Source organism: Thunnus maccoyii, chromosome 15 (genome assembly GCF_910596095.1).
Source record: "Thunnus maccoyii chromosome 15, fThuMac1.1, whole genome shotgun sequence".
Classification (NCBI taxonomy): domain Eukaryota; kingdom Metazoa; phylum Chordata; class Actinopteri; order Scombriformes; family Scombridae; genus Thunnus; species Thunnus maccoyii.
In genome coordinates this window covers 12,681,356-12,706,922 of record NC_056547.1, presented here as the reverse complement: position 1 = coordinate 12,706,922, position 25,567 = coordinate 12,681,356, and the positions used below count along the sequence as shown (strand labels likewise).

The 25,567-nt window shown below is 43.4% G+C and overlaps 1 protein-coding gene across 1 annotated transcript; it reads right to left on the bottom strand.

Moving 5' to 3' along the window:
* Nucleotides 1-1,622: 1,622 nt before the first annotated feature.
* LOC121913671 (adhesion G protein-coupled receptor B1-like) lies at nucleotides 1,623-25,567 on the bottom strand. The gene is made up of 32 exons (XM_042436410.1): nucleotides 25,401-25,567; nucleotides 21,125-22,028; nucleotides 19,993-20,142; nucleotides 19,797-19,895; nucleotides 19,449-19,610; nucleotides 18,805-18,969; nucleotides 17,356-17,520; nucleotides 17,067-17,231; nucleotides 16,863-16,964; nucleotides 16,650-16,756; nucleotides 16,318-16,512; nucleotides 16,085-16,153; nucleotides 14,770-14,878; nucleotides 14,137-14,280; nucleotides 13,963-14,032; nucleotides 13,631-13,733; nucleotides 13,175-13,218; nucleotides 10,783-10,909; nucleotides 7,447-7,550; nucleotides 7,220-7,322; nucleotides 6,921-7,071; nucleotides 6,716-6,785; nucleotides 6,542-6,608; nucleotides 6,346-6,431; nucleotides 5,964-6,135; nucleotides 5,727-5,822; nucleotides 5,572-5,611; nucleotides 4,756-5,378; nucleotides 4,605-4,640; nucleotides 4,382-4,486; nucleotides 4,066-4,116; nucleotides 1,623-3,831 (listed from the first exon to the last, which is right to left on the bottom strand). The coding sequence occupies exons 2-32, from the start codon at nucleotides 21,825-21,827 to the stop codon at nucleotides 3,634-3,636; spliced, it is 4,581 nt and encodes a 1,526-aa protein (XP_042292344.1). The 5' UTR covers nucleotides 21,828-22,028; nucleotides 25,401-25,567; the 3' UTR covers nucleotides 1,623-3,633.

Below are 25,567 nucleotides of genomic sequence, written 5' to 3'. Positions count from 1 at the left end.
CCCATCTTGGGGATTAGCATCTGCTGTTTCTATAGCAACAGCCTTCAATTAAGAGACAGCGAGGACCTCGCTGTTACTGCCAGCGAGGTGCTAATTGATACTGGATTTCACATTGGGAGGAGTTGGGGGTTGAGATGAGAATTAGAAGTTGTGTGTGTCTGTGTGTGCGTGTGTGTGTGTGTGTATTGTTCGGTGGGGGGTGGTCAGACATCGACGGCATAAGGAGAGAGAGGCTTTATCCATATAGATATCAGTATACATGCAATGGGCTAGGCTTCTTTATAGCTGCATACAAACTGACTATCAGGTGTTGCTACCTGCATGTTTAGGTGAAGTTGTATTATCTTGAAGAAGCAGGGTGCAGACAGAAGTTTGTGTCATTTAACATTCATGTTTTTGTTTAATGTGAACATCTATTATAACATTTAAACATGTGGATTTGCACACATGAGATAAGTCTTGCACTTCTCCCCTTTATGACTATTTTTGAGTCAATTTTCAATGAGTCAAATCTGTCTTCTTGCTTGCTGATGGCAACTATCTGCAGGTCCTGAGATGAAAGAAATAAAAATAACAAGGGGCCACAGTGACCCATATAGTATATTTTAGGAGTCACATTTGCAAATGCTGCGAAATCGGCTCCGACATTAGCTCTCTGAATTGTCATGAGACGGTGCAGGCATAGCACAGATGACTTTTGGTGTGAAAATAAATTAGCACAAAATGTTCCACAAAGCAAAAAAAAAAAAATTCAGAAAACGGTGCCTATCATGTGATGCAGTAACAGACACGGAATGCAGTGAAAAATGGCACCTACGTTATATACAGCACCATTTGCATACAAGCCGGTTAGCTCTCCAGCTGACCTCACAAAATGAGCAGTGCTCAACCAATGGATGATGTAAATCTCCTTTTGCTTATGCCTTGCAGCAGAAGTACAGCACACTGCTTCAATTAAAAGGAAGAACAAGAACCGATTATGGAGGAGAGAAAAAAAGAAGAAGAATGGCAATACTGCAGACAAGGCAGGCAGAACTAAATTTAAACTGTTGAGAACATTTCCTATTTTTAAAGAGGTCAGAATCATATTCTGGCCTCTGTCAAATATGTTTGTTTTCTCATTACTCAACTTCATAGAGCTTTTTTTTCTCAGTAATGATTCGCCTCTCTGCAAAGCATGAAAATAGAACAGAGGAGAATTGCGCTTTTATCATCTTAAAAGATTGCTTTTTTTTTTGTACCTGCAAATCATTTCTATATTTAGGGAGCGAAATGTTGCCAGAGGCTTTAATGTGGCATTGGGTATGAAAAAATACATTACTGATACACAATCCATTTCTCCAAGTTCTGTTTCACTCAGTATCTCAGTATTTTTTGCCAGCTATTTTTACTTTTGAACACTGCTCATTTGTTTCGTTCTGACTTGAGATATTTGTGTCAGACAACAATTTGACTCTGCAGAATTATTTTTTAAGTTATTCTGAAAAAAAAGACACCACGTTACACTAAAAGTTACTTAGTCTTACAGATTATTGCAATATTTCACAAAATATGAGATTTAAAGTTGTATTTCACCTTTATAACTTGTCCTCGCTCAATAACTCAGGAACAAATTCTTCATGTAATATAGATGTGTTTTATTAGAAATAAGTCACATTCATTTTGTGCTGTGAAAACTGTACATTTACAGGAGGTAAAACAGAACATAAAAAACAAAGTCGTGACAAGAAAATACAAATGGGTATTCAATACAAGTAACTCGAGGTATGAATTGGGCTGAGGGTCGGACAGAGGAATTGAAGGAACAGGGGAATTGGCTGGTAGTACATACTGTTGAGTTACTGACAAGGTTATCAAAAACACAGTTACAGAAGACATGAGGTTCAAATACTCGTCGCTACACAGCGGAGAGTAATAACAAATGTCCTGAAGCACAGTTTAGAGATATTCATAGCCTATCATTCATTCTATATAATGTTTGCTTTATAGAAGTACAATTATCTACCTGTCACAGAGACCTCCAAATATGGAGTCTTGTGCTAACAAATCTATAGTGAATAAATTCTTTGAATTACTAATACAGATTTGTTGTACAATATTCTCATAAAGCATCTATATGCTCCGTAAATATGAGGAAGATGGTATAAAAGTTTTGAAACATTGGTAAGAAAAATCTCTGCCTAAATCCTAATATCAGTCTTGCTTGAGCATCAAGCACCCATCATATTGCACTATTTCACACTGATGGCTAAAAACACAAATGTGTTGAAGTCTTGAGGACCTGGCACTGCACTGGAAGTCACATCAGCGCCAGGAGCCTCAGCTCGGTCCAAGAGTCCTGCAAGGCTGAGAAACAAAAGGGCGATGATGAAAGGTCTCGCTGACCCTTGAATCCACATGTACGACATGGAAGAGCCTGCATCTTATGCCAGCTGAGAGGGGAGTGGTGTCCCCCACCTCCTCACATTTCCACCTAGCAATTTCCAGAGTGCACTGCTCTTCCCGTGTGAGAGTCTGTGTTCATCTTGGTGCTGGTGTTTTGGTATCGAAGCAGAATGCTGGAGAAACCAGGAAATAACTAACCACCACCACCGCCACCTCCATCAACACTCAGTATGTTTTTCCCAATGCAGTCCATATGGGCTCACAACACATTGAAAATGTATTGAATCATTTTTTGGAGCCTAATGTTGTAGGTCACAGTACAGAAACGATTAAAATTTGTGCCTGACAGTCATGAGGGGAATGAAAAATCAAAATATAGGCTAAACAAATAATCAAGTAATAACAATGATAATCATAAAACCGACAATAGTCACTGGAATAATAATAACCATGGTGGTAATAGCAGTGAGAAGCGCTATCAGCGTGATTGAGCCTGCTCTCCAGTAGAGGAGTTGTATTCTCAGTACAGAGTCTTATATTTAGCTCTTTAGAAGCAGTTCTAGGTGCAAAGCGGTACAAACAAACACACAATCAGAAAAGAAAAATATAATAATCTATGGCACAGAAACAAAATGTGTGCCTTTCTAGTGCAGAGTGTTGGACTCCAAGCATAAAACTGGTCCCTTATGCTCCCTTGCCTTGTCCTATTTTGGAAGGTAACTTGGCTGGAAGAGGGGCAGCCAAGAGTTCCGGTTGTTCCTCCCAAGAAGCAGGGAGGACACACCGTTTTATATTATTTAATTTTTCTCCAAAGTTGAGTTGAAGGAAAAAAGAAGCACAGACATGTCGACCACATCTTCTGAAACCCGGGCTGCAGGGTTCCGGAAACTCCCAGTGAAGCATTAATGGAACCACAGCCAGTCCTGGTTCATGGAAACCACTGATCACTTCACTAACCCTTTGACCTTCAGAGCACTCTGACAAGAGATGCTTTAAGTCCACACAGAGAAGCTACATTAAACATCCCATCACTACCACTTCCACTCTTCTACCTCTCCTCCTTCACTCCTTCTCTCTCTTCCTCCTGCTCTGGCTGAGGGTTTGAAGACATAGATTCTGGGACCTACTTTCTTACTTCCTCCCCTCATTCTTGGTTTCCCATACTTCATCCATACAGGATCCCATTCCCAAAACCAAAAAGGTGACCGAGGTGAAATCAGGTGGCTTCACTAGCCCCCCTCCTCCTCCTCAGACCTCTGTCTGCAGGTCGATGATGTCCTGCCCCACCAGAGGGATGGTGGTGCTGGACTTCTCCCATTCCACAGAGTGCAGCTCCAGAGGTGAGGCAGCTAGGGGCTCCAGGTCTTTGCGCACCCATGCAGGGGGGGACTGCGGTAGTCCCCGGACTCCCTCCCATGGCCTCTCAAGAGGACCCTGCTGTTTGTCCTGTTGAGATACAAAGAGATGCCACTTTAGCACTGGTGTCACACATCCTGAGCAATTTCTGATCTAATCAAAAATGAAATGGGCTTCATTACATCAGTGGAGATTTTCTAATAATGAAAGTCATATTGTTATTTGGGGGAAGTTATTCCTCCTTGAGGCAAGTGTGATATTTGATGGTGTGTCTTGTCTATAGGCAGTAAATTTGAGACTGTGAGGTTGTATATAAACACTCACGCTGTGGTTCGTTTTGTCACTTCCTCCTGATGACACACTCCATCTCACAGACTGTAAGAAGGAAGGAAGAAAATGCATCCATATTCAAATGACCTCAAGGTAATGACAACCATAGCTCAATACACAAGTCAGTGGTTGCTTTTAAGGTCATTTTACACCACCAAGAGGCTCTGCTCAAAAAATCTTTAACATTAGAACTGCCTCCTCTATATTTTTCTTTTTACTATTCGTGCATTTTGTACTTGGTACTTTGTACTTACGGGAAATGTATTTCTCTATGATGATGGATGATGGGCATGTTATTATGATAGGTTACCTTGCTGTCAGAAGCGGGTGACTCTCTGTCTTTCTCAGCATGATGTAACTTCCTGTTTAAGTCCTGGAACATGTTCTGGTGGCGCTTCTTTGTGTGCATGATTTTCTACAGGGGACATAGAGAAAACAATTTACTCTCAAAAAAATTATTGCAATCATAAATTTAATATAATATCATGTCACTTATAACATTTTTGAAGAAACACAATTCAAATAATATTTACCTCAAAGTCCAACTCAGCATAACGGGATTTCTGTCTCTGCAAAGAAAAGAGAAGACAAAGGTCAGTTTAATTTAGTAAATAAATGTTTGAAACATTGCAAGTAAATGCAGAAACTATTTTTTTGCAATAGGTGACATAATTCCAGTCTTACCTCCAGGGAGCTCATGGACAGCGTGGAGATCGTCTCACTCTTGGACATCATGGAGTTCATGGACTCGAAGGTGTTCTCCAGGCTGCTGTGGGTGATGTGAGACTCACTTGACATGTTGTGGATATTCTGGATGGGCGAGTCCCTCTCTGAATATGACACGCTGATCTGATCAGGGGGGATCGACTTCATCCCGAAGGCGGCCTGTGGCTCGGCAAATGGCCCGCTGAGGTGCATGAGTCTGGCCTGTGGCAGCTGCTCCACGCTGATGTTGTATTTTGTCGGGTCATCTTTGGGCTTGGACCTCAGGGTGGAGGTGGTGTTGGGCATGAGCACGTAACCGCTTCCGTTGGAGACGCTACCTTCAGCCTGAACCCGAGCAAGATCGGCGTCCAGCTGTTTGAAGAGCTCTCCCTCGCACACATACACGGGTTTCCCACAGGTTGGGTCGACTCCACCCGCCAGACGGCTCTTCTCTCTCTTCAAGGTGAGGGTGTGGCTGGAATATTCGGGAACTGCCTGCATGTGGCTCTTAGTGGGGTTGGATGGCAGGGTGTGGAAGTTGGAGCCCATGGGAAGAGGCAGCTGAGGAGGAGGCATCTTCTCTTCGGAGGAGCTCTTCATTCCTTTAGAGAAAAAAGGTACGAGATAGTTAGAAAATAATAAAGGACCATAGCAAGCCTGAAAAATTGGTCCAATAAAAATGCTTTCTTTTTATGCGTGATCAGATGTTTTAAGTGCAAGTCTCATAAAAAGTAAAATGCAAATGGAAAAATGGTTAAAGGCAAGAGCAAAAAAGTTAGTGTAAAAGGGGCTTACCTTGTCTGCTTGAATCTCCATCCTTTTCGTTATCAGACTGCTGATAAAAGAATAATAAATGTTCTATTAGTGCTTAATGTATGCACATATTCATTTAAAGATAAAATGCAAGGGGCACTCAAGACATTAAAAAGGCAATAAGCCAAGAAATTTACCATAAGCTGGGTGTGGCCATTGTGAAGGGAACTGCCAGAGTCTCCATTGCCGTCGTCCTTGCGGTCGACTACTCTGCACTTTACAGCTTCTTGAACCTAATGGAAAAGGTAAAATTCAGGAAATTGCATTCAAACCACAGCTCACGTAACCTCTTAAATAAAATAAACCAAAACAACTTTCATTTTTATCTTAACTCCTGTTACTTTATCTTATTTCAGTGTTTGGTTTTTTCTTACCTCTCTACGCAGGATACAGTGGACCATGACAATGATGAAACCCTCCAGAGAGTCAAAGACAGCAAAGAGGATCTGGAAGAGGGCAGAGCGGCGGTCGGTGATGGCTAGCACAGCAGACATCCAGGTGAGGGCCAAGAGAGGCAGAACCACGCAGGAGCTCCAAAGTGATGCCCTGTAGGGTGAGAAAACAGCAGATAAGACTTCAGCAAAACACCACTAGAGCAGGCTCACGCAGGCTGCAATGAACTTCGGAGCTCTATTCTCTCCTGTTGTTTGATTGTGAGGCTTGATATCAAAGCACATCATCAATATACCTGTAATGGCACTGATGAGGGCGATAAGCGCAATACTCTGGTGTATGGAGAAGATCAATAAAACCTACCCGGCTCTCTCCTTCAGCTTCACGTCGGTGATGCCGTCCTTGGATACCAGCTTGTTGAAGACCAGAATACCAATGACCATATTCACCTGTTCGAAAGAGAAAAAAAAAAAGGATGAGACAATGTAATAATGGGTAATGCATTTACAAACAGACTATGCATTGGGGTGGATTCGGACATCAAAGTCAGAGTACGAACCAAAACAACAGCTGCGGCAGGGCCAACAAAGGAGTAGAGGAGTCCGCCCTCAAGAGACAGCCAGCAGCTAGAAAAGAGAAGGAGGAAGAATATTAATGCCTGAGCCAAGGGAAGAGGTTTTTAAGACAAATGCAGAGAAAAGAGAAAGCCTAAAAGTGGCAGGCTGAGACTTACTAGTTGACAGTGCCATATCCCTGAGCTTTAGTGAAACCCACAGACACAGCCACCACCAATGCAGGAAGGCCTGCAAGATAGAAAATATGCACAAGGTGGAGGAAAGAGTTAGAGTCTTGACAGGACCAAAAAAACTATTGAGAAAAGTGATGCAAGAGAGGTAGAAGAAAAAGACAGAGATGAACATAAAGACAGGTGCTCTTACCCCAGCCCAAGCACAAGAAGCGCTTGCGGATGATGCGATTGCGCAGACGACCAGTGACAGCCATGTAGGACTGCCAAGCTTCTGTCAGCACCCAGCAGAAAGAGGAGAGGAAAAAGAAGTGCAGGAAAGCAGCTACGAGAGTGCACACCACCTGTGGGGGCCCGGGAGGAGGGAGAGATAGAGAGGAAAGATGAGAAATCTGTGTCAGAGACACCGCTGCTACTTCTGAAAGTCCCTAAAGCAGTGAGTTTCAGAAAGCTTTAAAAGAGGGTTTAAGATTGTCCAGAAGAGTGCCTTACCTTGTTGCGAGCCTGAGTTTGTCCGACGAGAATGAGGGCATTGGAGCATATAATGGAGAGGCAGAAGTTGATGAGAATAACGGAGCGCTCGGAGCGGATGTACCTGGAGTTTTGAAAAGGGAGAAGAAAAGCATGAGTTGCGCAGCAGAAGAGAGACAAACCCGAGTGCACGCAGCATTTAGAGTTAGAGTCTGACATGGCTGATCTTTGCTCGTAGGGTTACTTACTTCCACACGGAGACGTAGATGATGATGAGGAGCAGCAGGGTGAGAGAGGAGACCCCACAGCCAACTATGAGAGTCACGGATGGGAGCAGTGCCTTGTCCATGATCTACAGAGAGGAGACAAGACCAAACATGCCTCTTAGAGCTGTGCTCTCAATACAAATGCACATACACATTAATGCACCAGCACTGAGATCCACGCACACGCACATGCATGCACTGGCGAAGCCTCTGGGTGTGCGCTATCTGGAATAGCAGACAGCTCCCTGTAGGCAAACAGTTGAATGGCACAATCAGGCCACGGCTGAGGCAAGGTGACCTCAAGGTGAACATGTCAGAAAGATGGAGCGGCAAACTAAACAAATGGTCAGGGTCACTGCATCTCTCCATTGAGCTTTTGAGTCAGCAAATGAGGCGAAGAGGATATTGCACATATATCTCTCTCCACTAAGCTGGAAGGGGGGTTGCTCAATTCCCAGGGGCAGTTCAGAGGGGGTGCTGTATTCAGTCATTAGTTTAAGCTGCTACAGCAACCTTCTAATCATTGACAGACATCCTGAGCTAATCTTTTTCTCTCCCCTTTAGTTTTTTCTCACTACGTTGGTGTTTTTGCGCCAACCAGCAGCTCCTTGCCTGTCCCTGCAGGAGCGAACAGGTGGACCATTATCACCTGTGCATTAATCTGCCACCACCTGCCCTTCTGATCTCTGACAGCAGCTTAGCGCCTGCCGCTGCCAGCGGTGGTGACCGTCCCATGTTTCAAACGGCCCTGGCATCAAAACCTCTTGTGGAAGAAACACAGAAGGGATTGTCTTTTGCCTGTCTTCCAAACAAATCTCAAAGCTCCTTGAGACACCACAAGGACCTTGTTGCCTGGCCAACACACCTACAAACCTCTAGTAGCTACGTAATCATCTGGTTTCACTGTGTCCATAATCTTTCTGTCTGTCTCATACCTAGTCTAGTGGCTTTAATGAGGTTTTGAGTTAATGTAACACCTCTGATCAAGTTGAAGAAGCCCTCATAGACAAATGGTGTGATTACATTTCTGATAACAGGGTGTAACGTGTTAAGAGAGAAAAAGGGTGAGAAAGGTCTAAATGGCTCCATAAGGTGAGTGAGAAAATGTCCTGAAATATAATAAATCTGCAGGTATCAAATTAGCACAGATAGAAGTGAAAGAAAGAGACACCACTTTGGCCTTCAATTGATTTATGATGGCCATAAATTCTTATATAGCAAGCACACGTGAAGTGTTCCTTCTAATACGTTTGCCATTGTTGATAGTATCTCAGTGTCTCAGAATTAAATGGTACAGTACTGAGCCTTGAAGGATCGTTCCCCTCCATCTCAATATGTGCTCCACATAGAGTTCTCTGATATCAAAGCACAGCTGGTGAAGTCCGGCCTGTGGCAGCCAACGACTAATTTAGTGTGGCAAATTTGTTTCAAAATCTATCCAACTACATCAGAAGCGCCCCAAAACAGATGGCAGATAGCAGAGCAGTGAGCTGCCTTTCGCTTCAGCCTTTACTGAATCTGGCGGAAGAAAAAAAAATAACAAGGGCGATACAGTATGTTCTGTTCCCTCTCTTCCCAATCTCTCTATCTGGGTTGACGCTTGCACCATGGGCCTCTGAGTGAAATCCAGACAGTCAGTTTGACCTAAATATGAAGCATGTCTTTTGCCTGTCCTTGACCGAATCACATGTTCTCATTTGCATGTGCAGAGAAAGACCCACATCTTCAGCTGTTTTTTGAAACTGATGGTGTGCACAACATTCATCACTGGTCAAGGGCATCTGCTGTACTAACTAGGTGGACCTTCATGTGCCCAACACATATGATGGTGCAGGAGTTGCAAAATTGGACCATATCGAATGAGAGCTAACACACTGCAGTATCTGGCTGTTATTCACATCTCCTCACTCCTCTCTCTCTCTCTCTCTTTCTCTCTGCCTCTCGCTTCTTACTGGTGTTCCTCACAGGGCTTGCAGGAAGACGTTATTGAAAATGTCCAAGGCACACATCAAAGGATGGATGGAGAGGCAGGCGGGAGGGGGGGGAAGGAGGAACCATCAATGCATGACCAGACGTCTGTCTCTCATTGGTCTGTCTCTCTGGCATTTTCAGACTTGCTGCTGTGGTCGAAGAGGAAGGAGGAGGACGAGGACGAGGAGGAGGAGGAGGGGGGGGGTGGACGTAATCGAGAATTCAGAGATATTGGCAGACGGAATGATTGGCGCAGCTGCCTTTTCACTGTCGCGGGAGGTTGGAAGGAGGGGGGTATGTGCAGCCTATAACAAATATGGGAGGTGCTGTTCAGACTGGCAACAGCAAGACAAATCAAATCTAGGATGTAAACAACAGGTTGGGGGGAAACAAAAAGACGAGACTGCAGTCCAAATTCATAAGCTGTTTTGCCATTGGCAGTACAGTGAATAGAGGAGAAAATGAGCATAATGCACATTTTAAATATACATTTCCTCAAACTAATAGACATCTGTTGATTGTTTGTGTGTGTGTGTGTGTGCAGCAGCAATCATATGCACAGCAGAGATGGACAGACCATTTCCTCTGTCCTGAGGGGGTGTTCAGATGAGGGAGGAGGGGGCTCTGTATGTGTGTGCTTTTTTTCCCTCAGCATCTCAGTTATCAAAAATTACACAGGCCGAGTTTGCGCTGCAGAAGCCGTTACCAAGGCAACTGGAGAGCGAACAGCTTCAGAGCCAACACAGTCTAAGGGGGGAGAATTACACATTGTCTTTGCGCATAAAATACAGCGATGTCTAATGACAAAATTCGGTAATTAAAGCATCAAGTGCGCAACACCAAGTTCCCATGTTCAAACTATGTGAAATCATGCAAAACAACAAATTAATGCAAACCAAGATTACACAATAATCAAAAGTCATTTTGTGTGATTTAATTAATAATTTGGGATGAGTGTTTCTTCATTTTCATGCAAGCTGTTTTCCATTGCTGCAATAATATTTATTTTGCCAATTACATGTAGCTGAATGCAAGCAAATAAGCATTAAATGAACAAGCTCGTGCAAAAAATCGACATGCCCATATGCGATTCATAACGTTTCCGTTTTTAATCTTAAATGCAATTCCTGTTTAATATAATTCTCCGATCAGCGGCACCTGCACGGAGACAAAGAGGTGCTGGAAAGGCAGCGCTACAGCAAATCGCTCGAAAACAACAAGTAGGCTATACTGTACGGTTCACACTGCACCGCATTCACTCACACTGCACGAAAAAACATTTAAGATATATGGTAGAAAAGCAAACAAACACCACAAGCACATATTGAGAGCAGACAGAAGACTTACCGAGTCGAAGTTGACGCGCGCTAAAATGGCGAAGGTGGAGAGGCTGTCACACACGCATTTGGTTCTGAATGAATGAACGGGGACCGCTCTGCAGCTCCGAGCAGACCAAGACCCAAGCAGAGAGGAACTGCACAGAGAAGGAGAGGGAACGGCAGCGACGGGTTAGGAGAGGAGAGACTGCTTTGAGATCTGACAAATCTCTTATGTGAATGCCTCTTAATGGAATTTCTGTTATGTTGTAATGATATTTATGATTAAGAAGATTCTACTAATGAAAAGCCCATCATGTTTGAATGTAAAGAAGTCACATATAATTCCATATGTTCACATCTTATATAACATTTAGATATTTAATTAATAGTTGTGTGGTCCAGTATGAGAAAATAAATACTATTGTATATAACTTGAGGTGCTCAGTTGCATCTTGCCTTGATTATGGCTTTTCCATTTGTGATTAATAGCCATCTGTGCCATGATTAATGATGATAGGCCATAAATCACATTATTAGCATAATCTGTATCATTTCTTGCTGTGGTTAATCTTTCCTCAGTAGACACGAGATTATTGGCAATACTTGGCCAGTGCACTGAGGGACAAAGGACAACGTGTTCCCTCTTTTGAAGGAGAAGGAGGGGAATGTGAAGACAATCTGAATTATGATTATTTCTCCATGGTGAGGAAATCTACACTCCAACTGATTTTCATCCATCTTTATGCAGTTTAAATCAAACTAAAGCGATATATGTGTATAATTCCTGTCCAATCTGATGAGACAGAAAATAGATGGATGAAAAAACAACATGAAATCAGTAATGAGTTCTTCTTTCAAATGAGATACACTGAAACTATCAACCTCTACAGATCATTGAATTTACAGTAATTTTGTTCTGAGACTCTGGCCAAACAAATCAGGATCTGCCATTGTGTGTAAGCAGCAGCAGCAGCAGCAGCAGCAGCAGCAGATGCCAGAGAGCAGAGAACAGGTTAAGGCACGGAGCAGCACCCTCGGGCTCTAATTGACTGGTGAATTCAGAGGGGCATCACAGCCAGCAGGTCCAGCCTGGTACAGAGTGTCATGGGCGGACAGCCGCGGGGCAAAATCATCATGGCAGTTAACTGGAATGGCATCTAAGTAAGCTTGGCTGCACAGATTAATGTGTGCGGTTGCCGTATCATGCAGATGGGTTAAACGCTGTGTGGTGAAGTGTGATGTGAAGTAGGCCAAGAAAAGCATGTGCTGCTCTTCATCTTTTATTTTCATGTCACAAGGAGCTGCATGCCATTTTCTTTGTATGCATCTAGTTATAATTCACTGGTGGAGGAGCTAATAGAGCACTTCCTGTGATCAGCCTGCTCTCTTAAACCAAACATATGCAGCTCTGCACAAAAGCATTGACCCCAAACTCTGCCATCAGCCAGAGCTTCCTCCTCTGCCATTTCCACTGTCTATCCTGCCATTAATCACATCTGCTGTCAAAAATGAATCTAATTATTATATGAGTTAATTACATTTTCTCCTTCGATTTATATTTTGCTTTGGCTTTGGTTACGGTGTATGTGAGAAGGTGTGGGGGGGTGTTCTGGGTGCAGGAGGAGTTTAACACATTTTCATTTCTTATCTGTCCTCTACAAGTGTACAAATCTATCTAAATGCAAATAGTCCACCTGTGTATTCTTCAGGAGGGCAGAGTGGGCCTGGGGCTGATTCATCCAGGCTTGGCCACCAGGAGCTCCTTTCATAAGTCATTCAAAGGCATCTTAAGCATCTTTAAAAACTCCCACGCGCCGTAGCCATTAACCTCAGCAGTGACATATGAACATGACTGAGAGGCGAGGGAGGAGAGCTGCCATTGTCTTTAGATTGACACTCTGCCGTCTGACCTATAGGGACACTATGATGAATTTACTCACTGATGTATTTAATGAGGTTAGAAGAGTTGCCTCTGTATCCGCCCCCCCAGATGCGGTTCATTTAAGGCAGTGCAGAATCGAAGTGAAGTGTCGCTCAGCTAGAACTCTGAGCATCACTGAGGCTGTCATTTCTTAAGTCGGTGTGTCATGCAGTAAGTAGGCTATGTCAGGAAGCTGAGCGAGGCCTAGTGCTCCTGGCTGGGAGAGATGGGTCAACATGTTGTGCACATTGTTCTGTCCTTCTTGTCGGAAATGATTGACATAAAAAACGGATGAAACAATATTGCTCTCTCTCTCTCTGGTGAGTGTAGGTCTAGGGGGGCTGAATGTTCATATGCAATGACAGATGTATGACTGAAAGGACCTCGGTGACGAGTGAGGAGATAAACAACAAAAACAAGCGTCAGATCAGCTGACATGGCCACCCAGGAAAGAGAATATGCACATTTAAGAGGAAAAACAACTGTAGTTGACACTTACGTTTCACTCTCGTCCCATGAGAGGCATGTCTCATTCATGGTGCCCTGCAAAGAAGAGGCAGACGGAGAAAGCAGTGTGAGGAATCTCTGCAGAAAAGGGAAACGTGTAGGCTAGGACACTTTACTATAAATGTGTGAAACGCAACAGCTTGCTGCATGTCACCTGCCCACATTTCTCGCCATCCTCCCCCATAATGCATGTGCAAAACTAAAAACAGCTTCTTATCAGCTGCAGGGACTAATTACTGCGCATGATTTCTCATCATCGTCAACTGACCGGTTGGTTATGCTGTGATCTTTGCAGGTTTCAACTGACACAAGTATATGTAAAAGTCACAGTGACACTGCAAATGTCAACAAAATGTCAGGCTCTGTGCACTGCGGTGAGCAAACACCCAGAGGGGGGCTGATATTTTTTGTAAGGCTCCATTAGATTGGGTAACCATTAGGGACTTACGTTGTGGAGATGGGGGAATTCGATCTCAACGGGGGATGAGAGGAGAGCTGGGGTGGGCTTGACGATCACTGTCACCACCTTTGAGTTGATCAGGGTGGTGTTGCTGCAGAGAAACAGGAAATTACTCAGTCAGTGTGGTGCAAAAAAATCACACCACCACTTGATATAAGGGCTCTGCAAGGCCTTACAATAAAAACTGAGACAATAAATGTAAGAGAAAACAGCAATATAGAGGTAGTGAGTCTTTCAATATGGGGCGCCATCTTGTGACCATAAAAATTATTTCATGGAAGGCCAGTTGTGTACCTATAAAAGCAGATAAATTGTATTACCTCTGGAAGGACAGAATAGAAGCAAGGTTTCTGTAGAGGACAATGCCGGTCACAAAAGCATCATTGCCATCTGGAAAGAACAAAATGCCTGCTTAAACTCAAATCTACAAGACTGCACATTGATTGATCTCCTAAAAAATAATGTTTGTTTCATTAAGAGTGTTAAGGTCTTACCAGTCTGCTCAATGGACAGAGCATCACGGGACACTGAGATCTTCTCCTCAGAGGTCCTGACCCAGTCCAGCATGCCCCTCCAGCCCTTCACAGGGAAGGTGAAGTTGGAGCTTGTGGTTGTTGGGCGCTTATGGATGCTCAGCACTGGGAAGGGCAGAAATTGAGAGACGGGTGCTTAGTGAACAGCACTTGGAGGTCATCAGCCTCCACAAGGAATCATCTGAATGAACTGAAGCAAACAGTACCGTGGACATTTTGGTTTCATGCAAAATGTGTGTCTGACTGGATTCATTTCCAACTAGATCCTGTGAGAGTGTCACCTTCACTGAGCCAAAACAGTCACACAGTGATTTAGAGTGTCAAGTTTACAGTTATTCTTACAGTATTTGACAGATTGATTAATTTATGTAAAACACATATAGGTGTTATGCCAAATATACTTATGATCAGATGCACAGCATCTTAGAGTAATATGGTGTTGGATGATGGATTTGACACTCTGTCAAAGTGATAACTGATGGACTCAGATTCACAGGTAAGATGAAGATTGATTCACTCTCTGGATGGAGAAAGGACAAATCATCCTGACTAGACATGAGCAGAGAGCAGCTGGAGGTGGAAATTAGGGCTCACCTAAATTCTCGGTGACTTCATAAATGTCCTGAAAGCCGCTCATTTGCATGCCGATCATGTTCACAAAGTCCTCAACAAGGCGGAGAAACTCCTTAATGTTGGCACCCATCTGGATAAAAAAAGGAAGAAGAGAGATGGAGGAAGAGTCAGAGAGAGGGAAACGGGAAAAGGGCAGGCAGGGCCTCTAGTTTCATTATGTGCAATTTCCACAATTGGTTTAATTGAACACTTTGGGCAAGGCTGCTATGTATCACATGCCCATATCTGGATTTCCTATTCTTATGTCAGTCCAGCTTATACTAGTTCTTTCAGATCGCTCAACAGTGAAGCGAAAAGAAGAAGAAGAAGAAAAAAAAAAAAACACACTACTTGCTGCTATGCAACCTCAGAACTTCCTTAAGGCCATAAATGGGCAGGCTGTTGATTCATACTCAGGTTTTTTTGTCCTCTCTCTCTCACTCGCTGGAAGGGAGGGCTGACTGACTTGCGTGTCTCTGACGCAGAACTGCAGCGATGTGGGCGCAAGGTGTGTGCTCCTATGTGATGTGCTCACTGTGTCCCCTTACAACTGCCATCAGTATGTAGGATGGCATAGAGACTCACAGATTGCGGAGTGGGCGTAGTGATTCTCCCTGATTCAATCTCACTCTTTTCTCTCTTGCTGTCACCTTGAAGTGTTGCTTTCTCTTGTCGCAGTGGCCTTGCCTTCACCATTCAGTTTTCAATTTGTGCACAAATACTGTACTTGTATACTCTGTGCAGAGGGAGTCTTTTGTTTGTCTAACTTTTCGACACTTGTATTATCTTTCTTAGAGAACTCAATAACTTGTAACTCATTTTAGTAAGAGCACTGATAGAGCGCCATGAAAATGGGAAGAAAATATGTCAACTGGTGGTCAAACATTACTAAGTTATTGTAAGTTTAGACTAACTTATGTGCATTGTAGTTTAGTGTTGAAGTGTGATAAATCTAAAAACATCTGAGGTAGTACTAGGTAACTGGTTGAGGCATGTTTTTCTTTTATAACTGTCTAATTTTAGATCATTTTAGCTCTTGGCATTATACTCTTATTACATTCTAATCCAATGTTTAAGTGAGTAAAAGGACATTTTGGAGTGTTAATCAGTCACTGACACTCCCCCCGCCCCAACCCATTTTCACATTTTCCACAGTAACTTCTCATAAACACTCAGCCAACTTTCTCCCTTTCTCACACACTCATCCCATCACAAGTACGTTAGCATAACAGACTTATTTGCTCCCCTGCTCATATTCACTCTGGATCACTCATACACACATCCTCTTATCACGTACCAGCTGTGCCTCTTCCCATTTGTCACGATGTTCCTCCTTCAGTAAGTTGCTGATGGTCTGGACGTAGTTCTGCAGTTGTAAGAAGATACCAAATACAGCTAAATTAAAAACTATTTTTTGCCAGGGAGGCATGAGAGAGAGTGCTACACAATATTATTTTTAAATATGTACATATGTAACACCTTCTCAAGAATAAACCAATCCTTTTTTGTGGTTAACTAATAAGATTTCACCTCTACATCAGCGTTGCTCAGTCTCAGCCTGGTTCCCTTGTACAGTTCAGTGGTGTTCTTCAGGATTTCCATGACAGCCAAGAGGTCGCCGCTGTACTTGGCCCCTTCATCGGAGGAGAATCTCAGCCGTGAAATCACCTCAGCGACCCCATCCACGCTCTGCCCCATCTGTGCTTTGGAGATGTAGTCCCTCGACTACAGGAGGAGAGTTGAGAGGTTAATCTGAATCTTTGACATTCTCTGGTTTGACTACACTTCTGGGAAATTAGCCATATGAGAGCACAACAGATGAGGCATTCCCATTTTAATTAGGGCACTTTTTCAGGGCTTACCAGCATCTGAATGTTCTCATAGTTCTTGGAGACACACTTGATGTGAGTTGGGCTCTCCCAGAAGGCAAGACCTATAGCATCAAGGGTGCACCGACGAAGAATCAGACCTGAGAAAGTGAGAGAGAAAGTGCACACTTGTAGTTGCCATGATGGGGTGATGATAAACAAAAGCAAAATGCACAACCAGCATGTGTGTCTTCACTGTCACTGTACCTGAGGCATCAGCAGGGCAGGTGATTGCAGCCATGTCTCCAGCGGGGGTTTGCTTCCACACAACATCTCCAGTGTTCTGCTCTGGGCAGATCTCATGGGGCTCTAAAAGGTTACAAGAATCATATGTGATATGATGAGTGATCTATTATTGGATTGTGTTATAGTGAGGCAACCTTTATCCATTACTATGCTGGTGTCACTAACCAGGACATCTCTTCTCATTGCAACGCCTCTGCTCTCCCTTTTCACCGGGGCAAGGTGTGCCATCAAAGAAAGGCCCTTCACAGACTCTCTGCCTCTGCTGGATGCCTCCACCGCAAGTCTTGCTGCAGCTACCCCATGAGCTCCATGGATGCCAGCGTCCATCAACTAAAGACAGAGAATAATACACACCATGATCTCTGGACTGGGATATGTCTAATTAATTTATATTTTCCAGAGATTCCTAGAATTGCAATGAATACTGAATCTGGGGATGTTTTTTTCTTTTTACCAGGACACTCTTTCAGGAAGCAGTTGGCTGACTCTTTCCAGCTGCCGTGGCACTCAGAGCCTCCGTAGGAAGGGCCATTGCATTCCCGTGTTCTCTGTATGGTACCGTTGGAGCAAGAAGCAGAGCATGCGCTCCAGGCAGACCACTCGTTCCAGGATCCATCCACTAGAGGGAAGCAGAGGAACAGATTATACAGCTATACAGAGTGCAAGGACAAGACAGACCCTCAGGCCACAGGCATCATGGCACACTCACTGATGCTATTAACATTTCACATGACCTACTTTGGCTGAGTTGAAGTGAAACAGAAAGTTGGAGCTCAGTTATCTGTCCTTCAAACAGGTCCGCTGTCCTCAAAACTAAAATCAAGTTAATCTAATTATGTACATTATTAGCACTGTTTGGTGCACTTGACTTATCTGCGAATCCATTTTCTGATAAAAAAAGGTCATCAAGTCCTCCAAAAAGTCTATGTTGGGCATATTTTATAAAGGGTTATAGAAACATAAATGAGACTTAATACTGGTTGAACACAGGAAAGACACTTTTCATATTCCAGATTTAATTTTAGGGTCTTAAAAAGATGAAAATGCTTAGAAATAGAAAAAAATCAATCACAATTGCAATTAAATGCTGCCTTGTTAGACCGTAAAATAAATGGAATAAAGTGCACAGTCTTAAAAAAAGCTAGACAGGCCAAAATAAAAATGTCTATCCTGCTAAATGGGCTATTAAGGACGACTCAATTTTCGAAACCCTTCAATTTCAAATGAAATGTGTAATCATCTCTCAATAATGACTTTGCCCAACAGCCCATCTTCTTCAGCCACTTACAGTAACTCAGCTGTGGCGCACACCTGCCACCTGCTGATGATAACATGTAATTGCAACAAGGGAATATAATGTTGAATAGATAAAGTGCATCTTACAAGTGATAATGACAACCACCAAACTAGGTGCACAGTAGGGGAAAAAGTAACTGCACAAATTGCAGCTGTGGGTTCAAAATGAGCGAAATCCTTTTCAGTGCACGAGTAGGTGGCAGAATAGGAAAGAACTAAGCTTCTGATATATCCAGTGACCATGGGCAGAGTGTGAGTCACTGGTGGTTATCACAAAGCGACTGACTAATGCCCACAGAGGCTTTTATTCTGTTGATGCGTCAGATGTAATGTCAACCTGCCACTGCAACTACAGTTTGTGATGGTGGTGATGCCAATAAGTGGTTTAATTAGCTCTCATATATGAATCATTTTGCTCCAGGGTCAAGTATCATAACTAGAGTCATTTGTCATGATTTTTTGAGTATGGTAGTTAAAGAAACTGGCCGACAGAAGCAATAATACGTGCTGGGATTTTTTTTTAGGTAATGTGATCTGGTTTTATGTGTCTCTTGTGTGTTTGTTTGCTATAAAAAATGATTTGAAAAATGTAAGATCACTGACTCACCTGGGCAGACAGCGATGTTGCAGAACTTGGTTTGTCTAGTAGGTCCCCGGCAAGGCTCTCCTCCATTCTTGGGCAGCTTGCATGTGCGGGTACGGTCACGGTAACCACGACCACATGTGGATGAGCACAAGCTCCAGGGTGTCCACTCATCCCAAGCACCATCCACTGCAAATGAGTAAAACACACACACACAGATGTTTTGATGAGGTAAGTTGTAGTTTATGTAAAAAATATGCAGCTGTTATTGTGGATTAATTTGAGGTTTGTACAGACTACGCAGCACAGGTACTTTTTGTAAACTTTCCACTAGGTGGGGCAGTCCTCCATGCAATGTCTTAGACACAAAACTAAATGTATAAAATATTGAGATTCACTTGGTATTAAATTGCACTCTCTTTTCCACAATCCAAATCTAATGTGTAAAAAGCTCAAAAATGCCTCTCAAAACTTGTCTGCCTCTCTTTATCTACTTTTCCTTTGTGACTGGTGCTGTATAAAGGGAAATCATTAAGGGATAATGGCTTTTACTTCTATTGTGTCCTTCCAAAAGACCAAATGTCTTTTGGAACATTTTCTAGATTACACTCTCTTTTCTTTTCTCTTGCTGTCACTCTCACGTTGGAGAGGAGGAACCAGGCACTTACCGGGGCAGACGACTGTGTTGTTGCAGGGCCGATTCTCACGCAGGGGTCCAATGCACTGGGTGGTGAAGGAGGAAGTTGCACAGATGCGGGTGCGGCTCTGCCAGCCCTCCCCACAGCTGACTGAACATGAACTCCAGGTGGACCACTCTTCTGTCTTCGCATCTACTGTGGACAAAACATGAGTTAGAGGGTCAGCAAACCAAGTCCTCAAGCACATTTAAAGATTTTTTTTAACTCAGATCTGCAAAAACTGCAATATATATAAAGAAATAATCACTTGCAACACCATTAAGTTTAAAACTTTCACTGCCAACAACTTCTAAACTTATTGAACAAGGCCTATCTCACCTGTCTGGGTTGCAACGACCCCATGGTTAGAATCATCAACGTTGTCTCTCTTCAAACCAATGATGGCCCGCAGACCCTGGCTTCTGTTGCGCTCTTTGCCTGAGGGAATTTGAAAATTGCAGGATTATTGCATTGAAACTGAGCCACCTGCAGCTGAGTACTCCAAACTAAATGACTAAATGACAGGTGGGCTTACCAATGCACTGCTGAGGGTTGCAAGCCCGCCCTTCTTCAACTGTTCCCTCACACACACCATCCTCTGGCTGACAGCTTCGGCTGCGCACCTGGACTCCGCCACCACATTCTTGGCTGCATACTGACCAGCGTCCCCAACCAGCCCAGCCCTCTGCAGGAGGAGATGAGGAGAGGAAAGATATTGAGCATGGTTGGAAATTAACACAATTGCATGAATTCAAAGCAAGGTTGGGTAAAAGTTGATATCCCAACATTATTTAAATGCCTGAGTCACAGAATGAGTGCACAAAAGCATGACTCAACAAACATTCCCTCGGTAAACTTTATGTGTAGGAACAGAAAGTAAGTAACATTTATTTTATGTGAAGAGAATGAGCAAGGACCATTCTTTGTGAGCAGAACCAAGCACTCAAGGTGAAATATGTTCCATTTGAAATGGTGATTGTTTGCTTTTACCCACTTGGTGTGAACCACAGCAGAGCGGTGTGTAAAACCGACAGGCGCGTTGCCATGCCAACCACAAGTGGTGTGCTTCGATTTCCGCTGCCAGCTGACTGTGAGGTCTTTGTGCTCTTTTGTGCCCCCCCACCCGAACTCCAAACCTAATGCACAAACATGCCTTCTATCTCTCGCCAAATGCTGACTCCTTGTCAAGCATTACAGACAACATGCTTGCCTGAGACAAAATGGAGAGCTGGCGATGTGTGCGGTTGAGGCTGTCCTGCCACTTAAGCCTAAAGATACATTGACAAATTTCTCTAACACCTTTGATTTACTTCTCATTACTTTGTAGCAGCGGAGTGCACATCCTCCGCCTGTGCCCATGCTCTACAGACACGGATCATTACCTTCAACAGCCCATAAGACACAAACAGGGGCCACTGAGTGATAGCAGGGCTGGAGACAACCTGCAGAGCTGTGGGGTCCTAGAGAACATGACCTCCTATCAACAATCTAGTCCAGTGGATGTCCTTACAAAATAACACAATAAACACAGGGTAAGACGTGTTTCTTTTGAAGCAACAATGTTTTGAGCACCCCCTTGAGATTTTTGTTTTTCTTTCTCTTTGAACATTTTAAAGTTTACTCTGGAGGTAAATAAAGTCAAAAAATGAAGCATGCTTCAAACTTACTGATAATCTCAGCATCGCGTCCGTTGTCTCTGGGAACTGGAAGGCATTTCTCAACGTAGACACCACCCCTGTAGCAGCTCCCTGGCTTCCTCTTGGGGACCTCCCAGCACTGGCAAGGGGTGTTCATGATACCACAGGGATAATCATGGGTGCTACTGGACAGGCACTTCTCCAGCCACTGGCACAGCATCTGGCAGGCAGGCATGCTTGGGTTCCTCTTCCCCACAACCAGAAACTCAGCCTTGAACTCACTGATGTCGTTCTCCCCCTCAACAATCTCCAGGGCATTTCTTGGGGCCACCTTGCGGATCTGTAGGAACTGCTTGCTGGACTCCAGGTAGGTGACAGTGGTTGATGCGTCGCACAGCCTGACCACCTCATCGAAGCTCTCCATACCCAGGTAGGTGCGAGAAGTCTCAATGAAGGAGTCGAACTGGAAGGTCCTGATCTGGCGGGGCATGCAGGAGTCGGTGGGCTTGGTGATTTTCATGTAGACAGTGTAGCGGCGGGGATCAGGGTTCTGCAGGGTCCAGGAGCACGGTGTGGAGGGCAGGGTCGTTGTGGAGGAGAATACACCAAAGAAGCGGCTCTGCTCCAGGGTGGCGCAGGTGGCGGAGGCCGGGCCGGAGGGAGTGCAGGAGGTCAAACCGAAGAAGAGCAGGACAAGGGCCACACAGGGGCCGGAGAGAGCTGACCACGCCATTGGGTCGGCTTCGATAGAGGATGATGTTGCTCTTGTTTCTGTGATTGCTGTTTAAAACAGGTTGTTTCTTTGACTTCTTTGTTGCAAGTTACTGCACTTGTTTCAGATCTTTTGACTTATCTATGCAACCCTCTGTAGAATTGTTGGATTTGTAGGTTTTAGTGCATCAGACAATCTGTCATGTCTGTGTCAGTGAGGGAGCTGCAGAGAAAAAGGGAATAAAAAGAGCAAAAAAAATAAATCAAAACACAAAAACATATCAGTCAGGATGCTCCAATATCTAAATAATCAGAACAAAACACCAGGCATCAGTATGCAGGATAAGAGCTCTCTCCAAATGAAATGCATTTTTTTCCCACTGTGTTCATGAGATGCATTTTAATTGGACCCATTGTCAAACTGATATTTATGCATCAGGGATTTGTCTCTGATCAGTATCACAGTGTTTCAGGGCAGATTCAGTGATCTAAAATGCCCAGTTCTTCAGGACATAATTGCTCTGCCACTGCAATTACAGTCCTTCACAGCAGGCTGGTATCTCCAAGCTCTTGCTCTTTCCTCCCACACACTGAACTGAAATGCGAATCATGTGCGTCAGTCTGACGTCCAAAGAAGCATTGCTACTGGAAACCACAGACACTTATTAGTTCCGTTTTTGTACAATGCACTCCTCCTATTGCACAGTAAACAAGAGAAATTGTCTGTCTGTGTCCATGAAAAAGTGTGATTACATACCCTGCTTTGGCACCTAAAAATTGCTTTGGGAATATTTCCTGCATTACATACCAGAACATAAATTGGGATGAAATAAGCACAAAGGTTGACAACTGACATCCCTCAAGTATTAATGCAAATGCATGCATGTTGTGGCAGGTGCATGCACATTTTAAACTTGTGAACTACTAAAACCCACTCTAATCACGCTACTTTGCAAAGGAGCTACATGCATGCAAATGGAACATTTTTATTTTTTCTTCACCATAGCTTGTTCACACATAACTCATCTTGCAAACATGCTTTATGTAGACTTCACTTTATCTGGTACAGACCTGTGCCATTGAATGACTAACCCTGCCTGGAGGAAGGATGCACAGTCAATATCAAGGTTTTTGTACTCTGGACTGGACTGACTGAAGAGAGAAGAAATGCTCCTTGGAGCTGAGACGAGAGGAGGAAACACTGTTGCTCAGCAACATCTTTCACAAGCTTTTGGGGTTATTATTCTACCTTGTCATGTTTTCCTACTTATTCTTTCCTTTATTACTGATTATAGTCAGTAAAATAGATTAAGGACATTATCCTGCCAAACTAAGATACAGTACATAAGGTATGTTTAGGAATTGGATGATGTCAGTGTAAAGGAAGCTTTAAGGCTCAGTAATAAATGCCTGTATCTGCTGCATATGACCGAGAGGTTCATCATAAATTGAGGGGCAGTGCACAGCAGCAGCACCATATCAATTGACGCCTATAGCGACATTCACTTCGAGAAGCACCTGCACTTTTCAGGCAAAGAACTCATAATTACGTTCCTCACATCTCTTTTCACATCTCTCCCTCCCTCCCTGCCTCTCCTCTCTGTGAGCAACACAGCAAAGACCTCTGCTTTGTGTAGGTGGATGTCTCTCTCCCGCCTCCCAACAACCGGAAGCTCCATGAATGGGCATCTGATGAGGCACATAGTGAAAAGAAAGAGGTCCAGCTGTCATAGGAGAACTCTGTTTCTGTGTGGCTCTTTTTCTACACAGCCTCCCTATTCCCGCCCCTCCCCCGACCTTTCTATCCTTTTCTCTTGCTTGTCCATTCTCTGTCGTCAACAACATTTCTGCAAAGCTGGCAGCCTAATGAGCAAGCAGTTTGTTGTTATGGAGACTGGATTTATTTTTGCAGATCAGTGTGAAAAACAGAAAAAGCACAGCAAAATAACCATCAGCGACATGTTCTCTATTTATGCTGGCGTTCACAGTTTTGAACTAGTCTGTGTCATCACAGATTCAGCAAGCTTTACAAAACTCATATGAGGTGAAAAACAAGAGAAAACAAAACTACATTGTAATGTACTAAAAAATATGCAGGCATCTGATGAGAAGCTCAGTGACATTTTCACTGGCTGCAGATGAATGATTGCAGATGCTTGAGTAATTTGCATGACTACCTGGATCACACAGTTGTGAAAATGAAACGAAATAGTAAAAAGTTACAATAAATTAAGCCAATGCTACATCTGGAAGGCTGGTGTAGGTTACTCTTATGATTTTCCAGCCAGACTTACATCGATTAAACTAACATTTTGACAGCTTCTCTGTCTGAATATTTTTTTCCCTAATACTTGCCTCATGTGTATGTGCATGTATGTGCTGTAGACAGACAAAGATGGACAGGCGATAACCATTGCCTGACCTATATCTTCTTTGCAGGTTGCTCTCTTTTGCTGAAGCAAACTTAAGAAAAGCCATTTTTGTAGCCATTACATGTAATCTGTGAAATTGCTCACACTTTTTCTTTTGCTCTACCAGGTGCAGTTACTTGCACACACGTGCAAGAAACTAGACCACTCGGTAGCTTTGTTGCAAATCCATGTGACAGCAAAAACAGCAAACAGCAAAACTAAACACGGTTGCTGCAGATTACTGACATGAGCTCTCTGCATTTTGGGACAAACCTTTTTAAGAATATACTGTGTTTGGTCAGATTCAGATGAAGAAGTATTCAAATTCAAGGCATTGCAATCAGTTAAGTCAAGGGTCCTATGTCTATAGTGATTTCTATGAAACTGCAGCATTTCCTTACTTGAAGAAGAGTGAAACAAGCAGAACAAATAAATGCAAGTTTGTCATATCTTGATTAAAAGGAGACAGTCTTCTTTCAAACACCAACAAGGAGTTGTCAAATCCTTGTGTGTGTTTAAGACATTATTGCAAAAGCATTCTCATTTGAAAGCCTCATATGAAATTTAATGTATTTGCATCATACAGGTTATAATATTATAACATCGACCACAATCACACTCCAGTCTGCCATGCAATCTAAGCGATACAAGCACGCCAGAAAGTTCTAGCGATCAACCTGTTGCCGATGTCTAACTTTCTGCTGCTGTCGGGTCGTTAACATCGCCTCACCCAGCAGCATGATAAAGTAATGTAGCAGCTACAGTAATGCTACGCAAGCGGTAAGATAGTACTAGAACTTTCGAGCATTTTAAAAGAAAATTTAGAAAGATATATACGTTTTGGGGAAGAATGGTGTTCCTGACAGAAGCTGAAATAAATGCAAAAGGCAGTGCAATAGATACACTTCGCTGGAACATTTCAGCAGACTTAGATACTTTAGAGAGAGTTTCAGCACCACGGACAGTGCATCAGCGTCACAGACAGAGTTTCAGCACCACGGACTGCGACAGACCAGTTTAAACAGACAATTCTGCTGAAATAAGCTTAAATGCTGCAAGACAACACTCATATGCATCACTCTTCCTCACTCTATGTAACTTCCAGGGGTCCGTCCATCAACACATACATAGAAATCACACATTTAAAAAGTCAAAGATATAAAAAGCTTGTTGTTTATCCTTACCATGAAAAAGTTTCTCTGAAGTCTTGTCAGTGGCTCTCTATCCGGTCGCCCAGGTGTGTTGGATCTGGCTCGGGTAGCAGCTGCTGAGTGAATCTCAAAGTCTGACTTGACTCGCAGTCTTCAGATCTGCGCCTTGGAATTGCTCTGGCCAAAACTTTCGCGGTGTT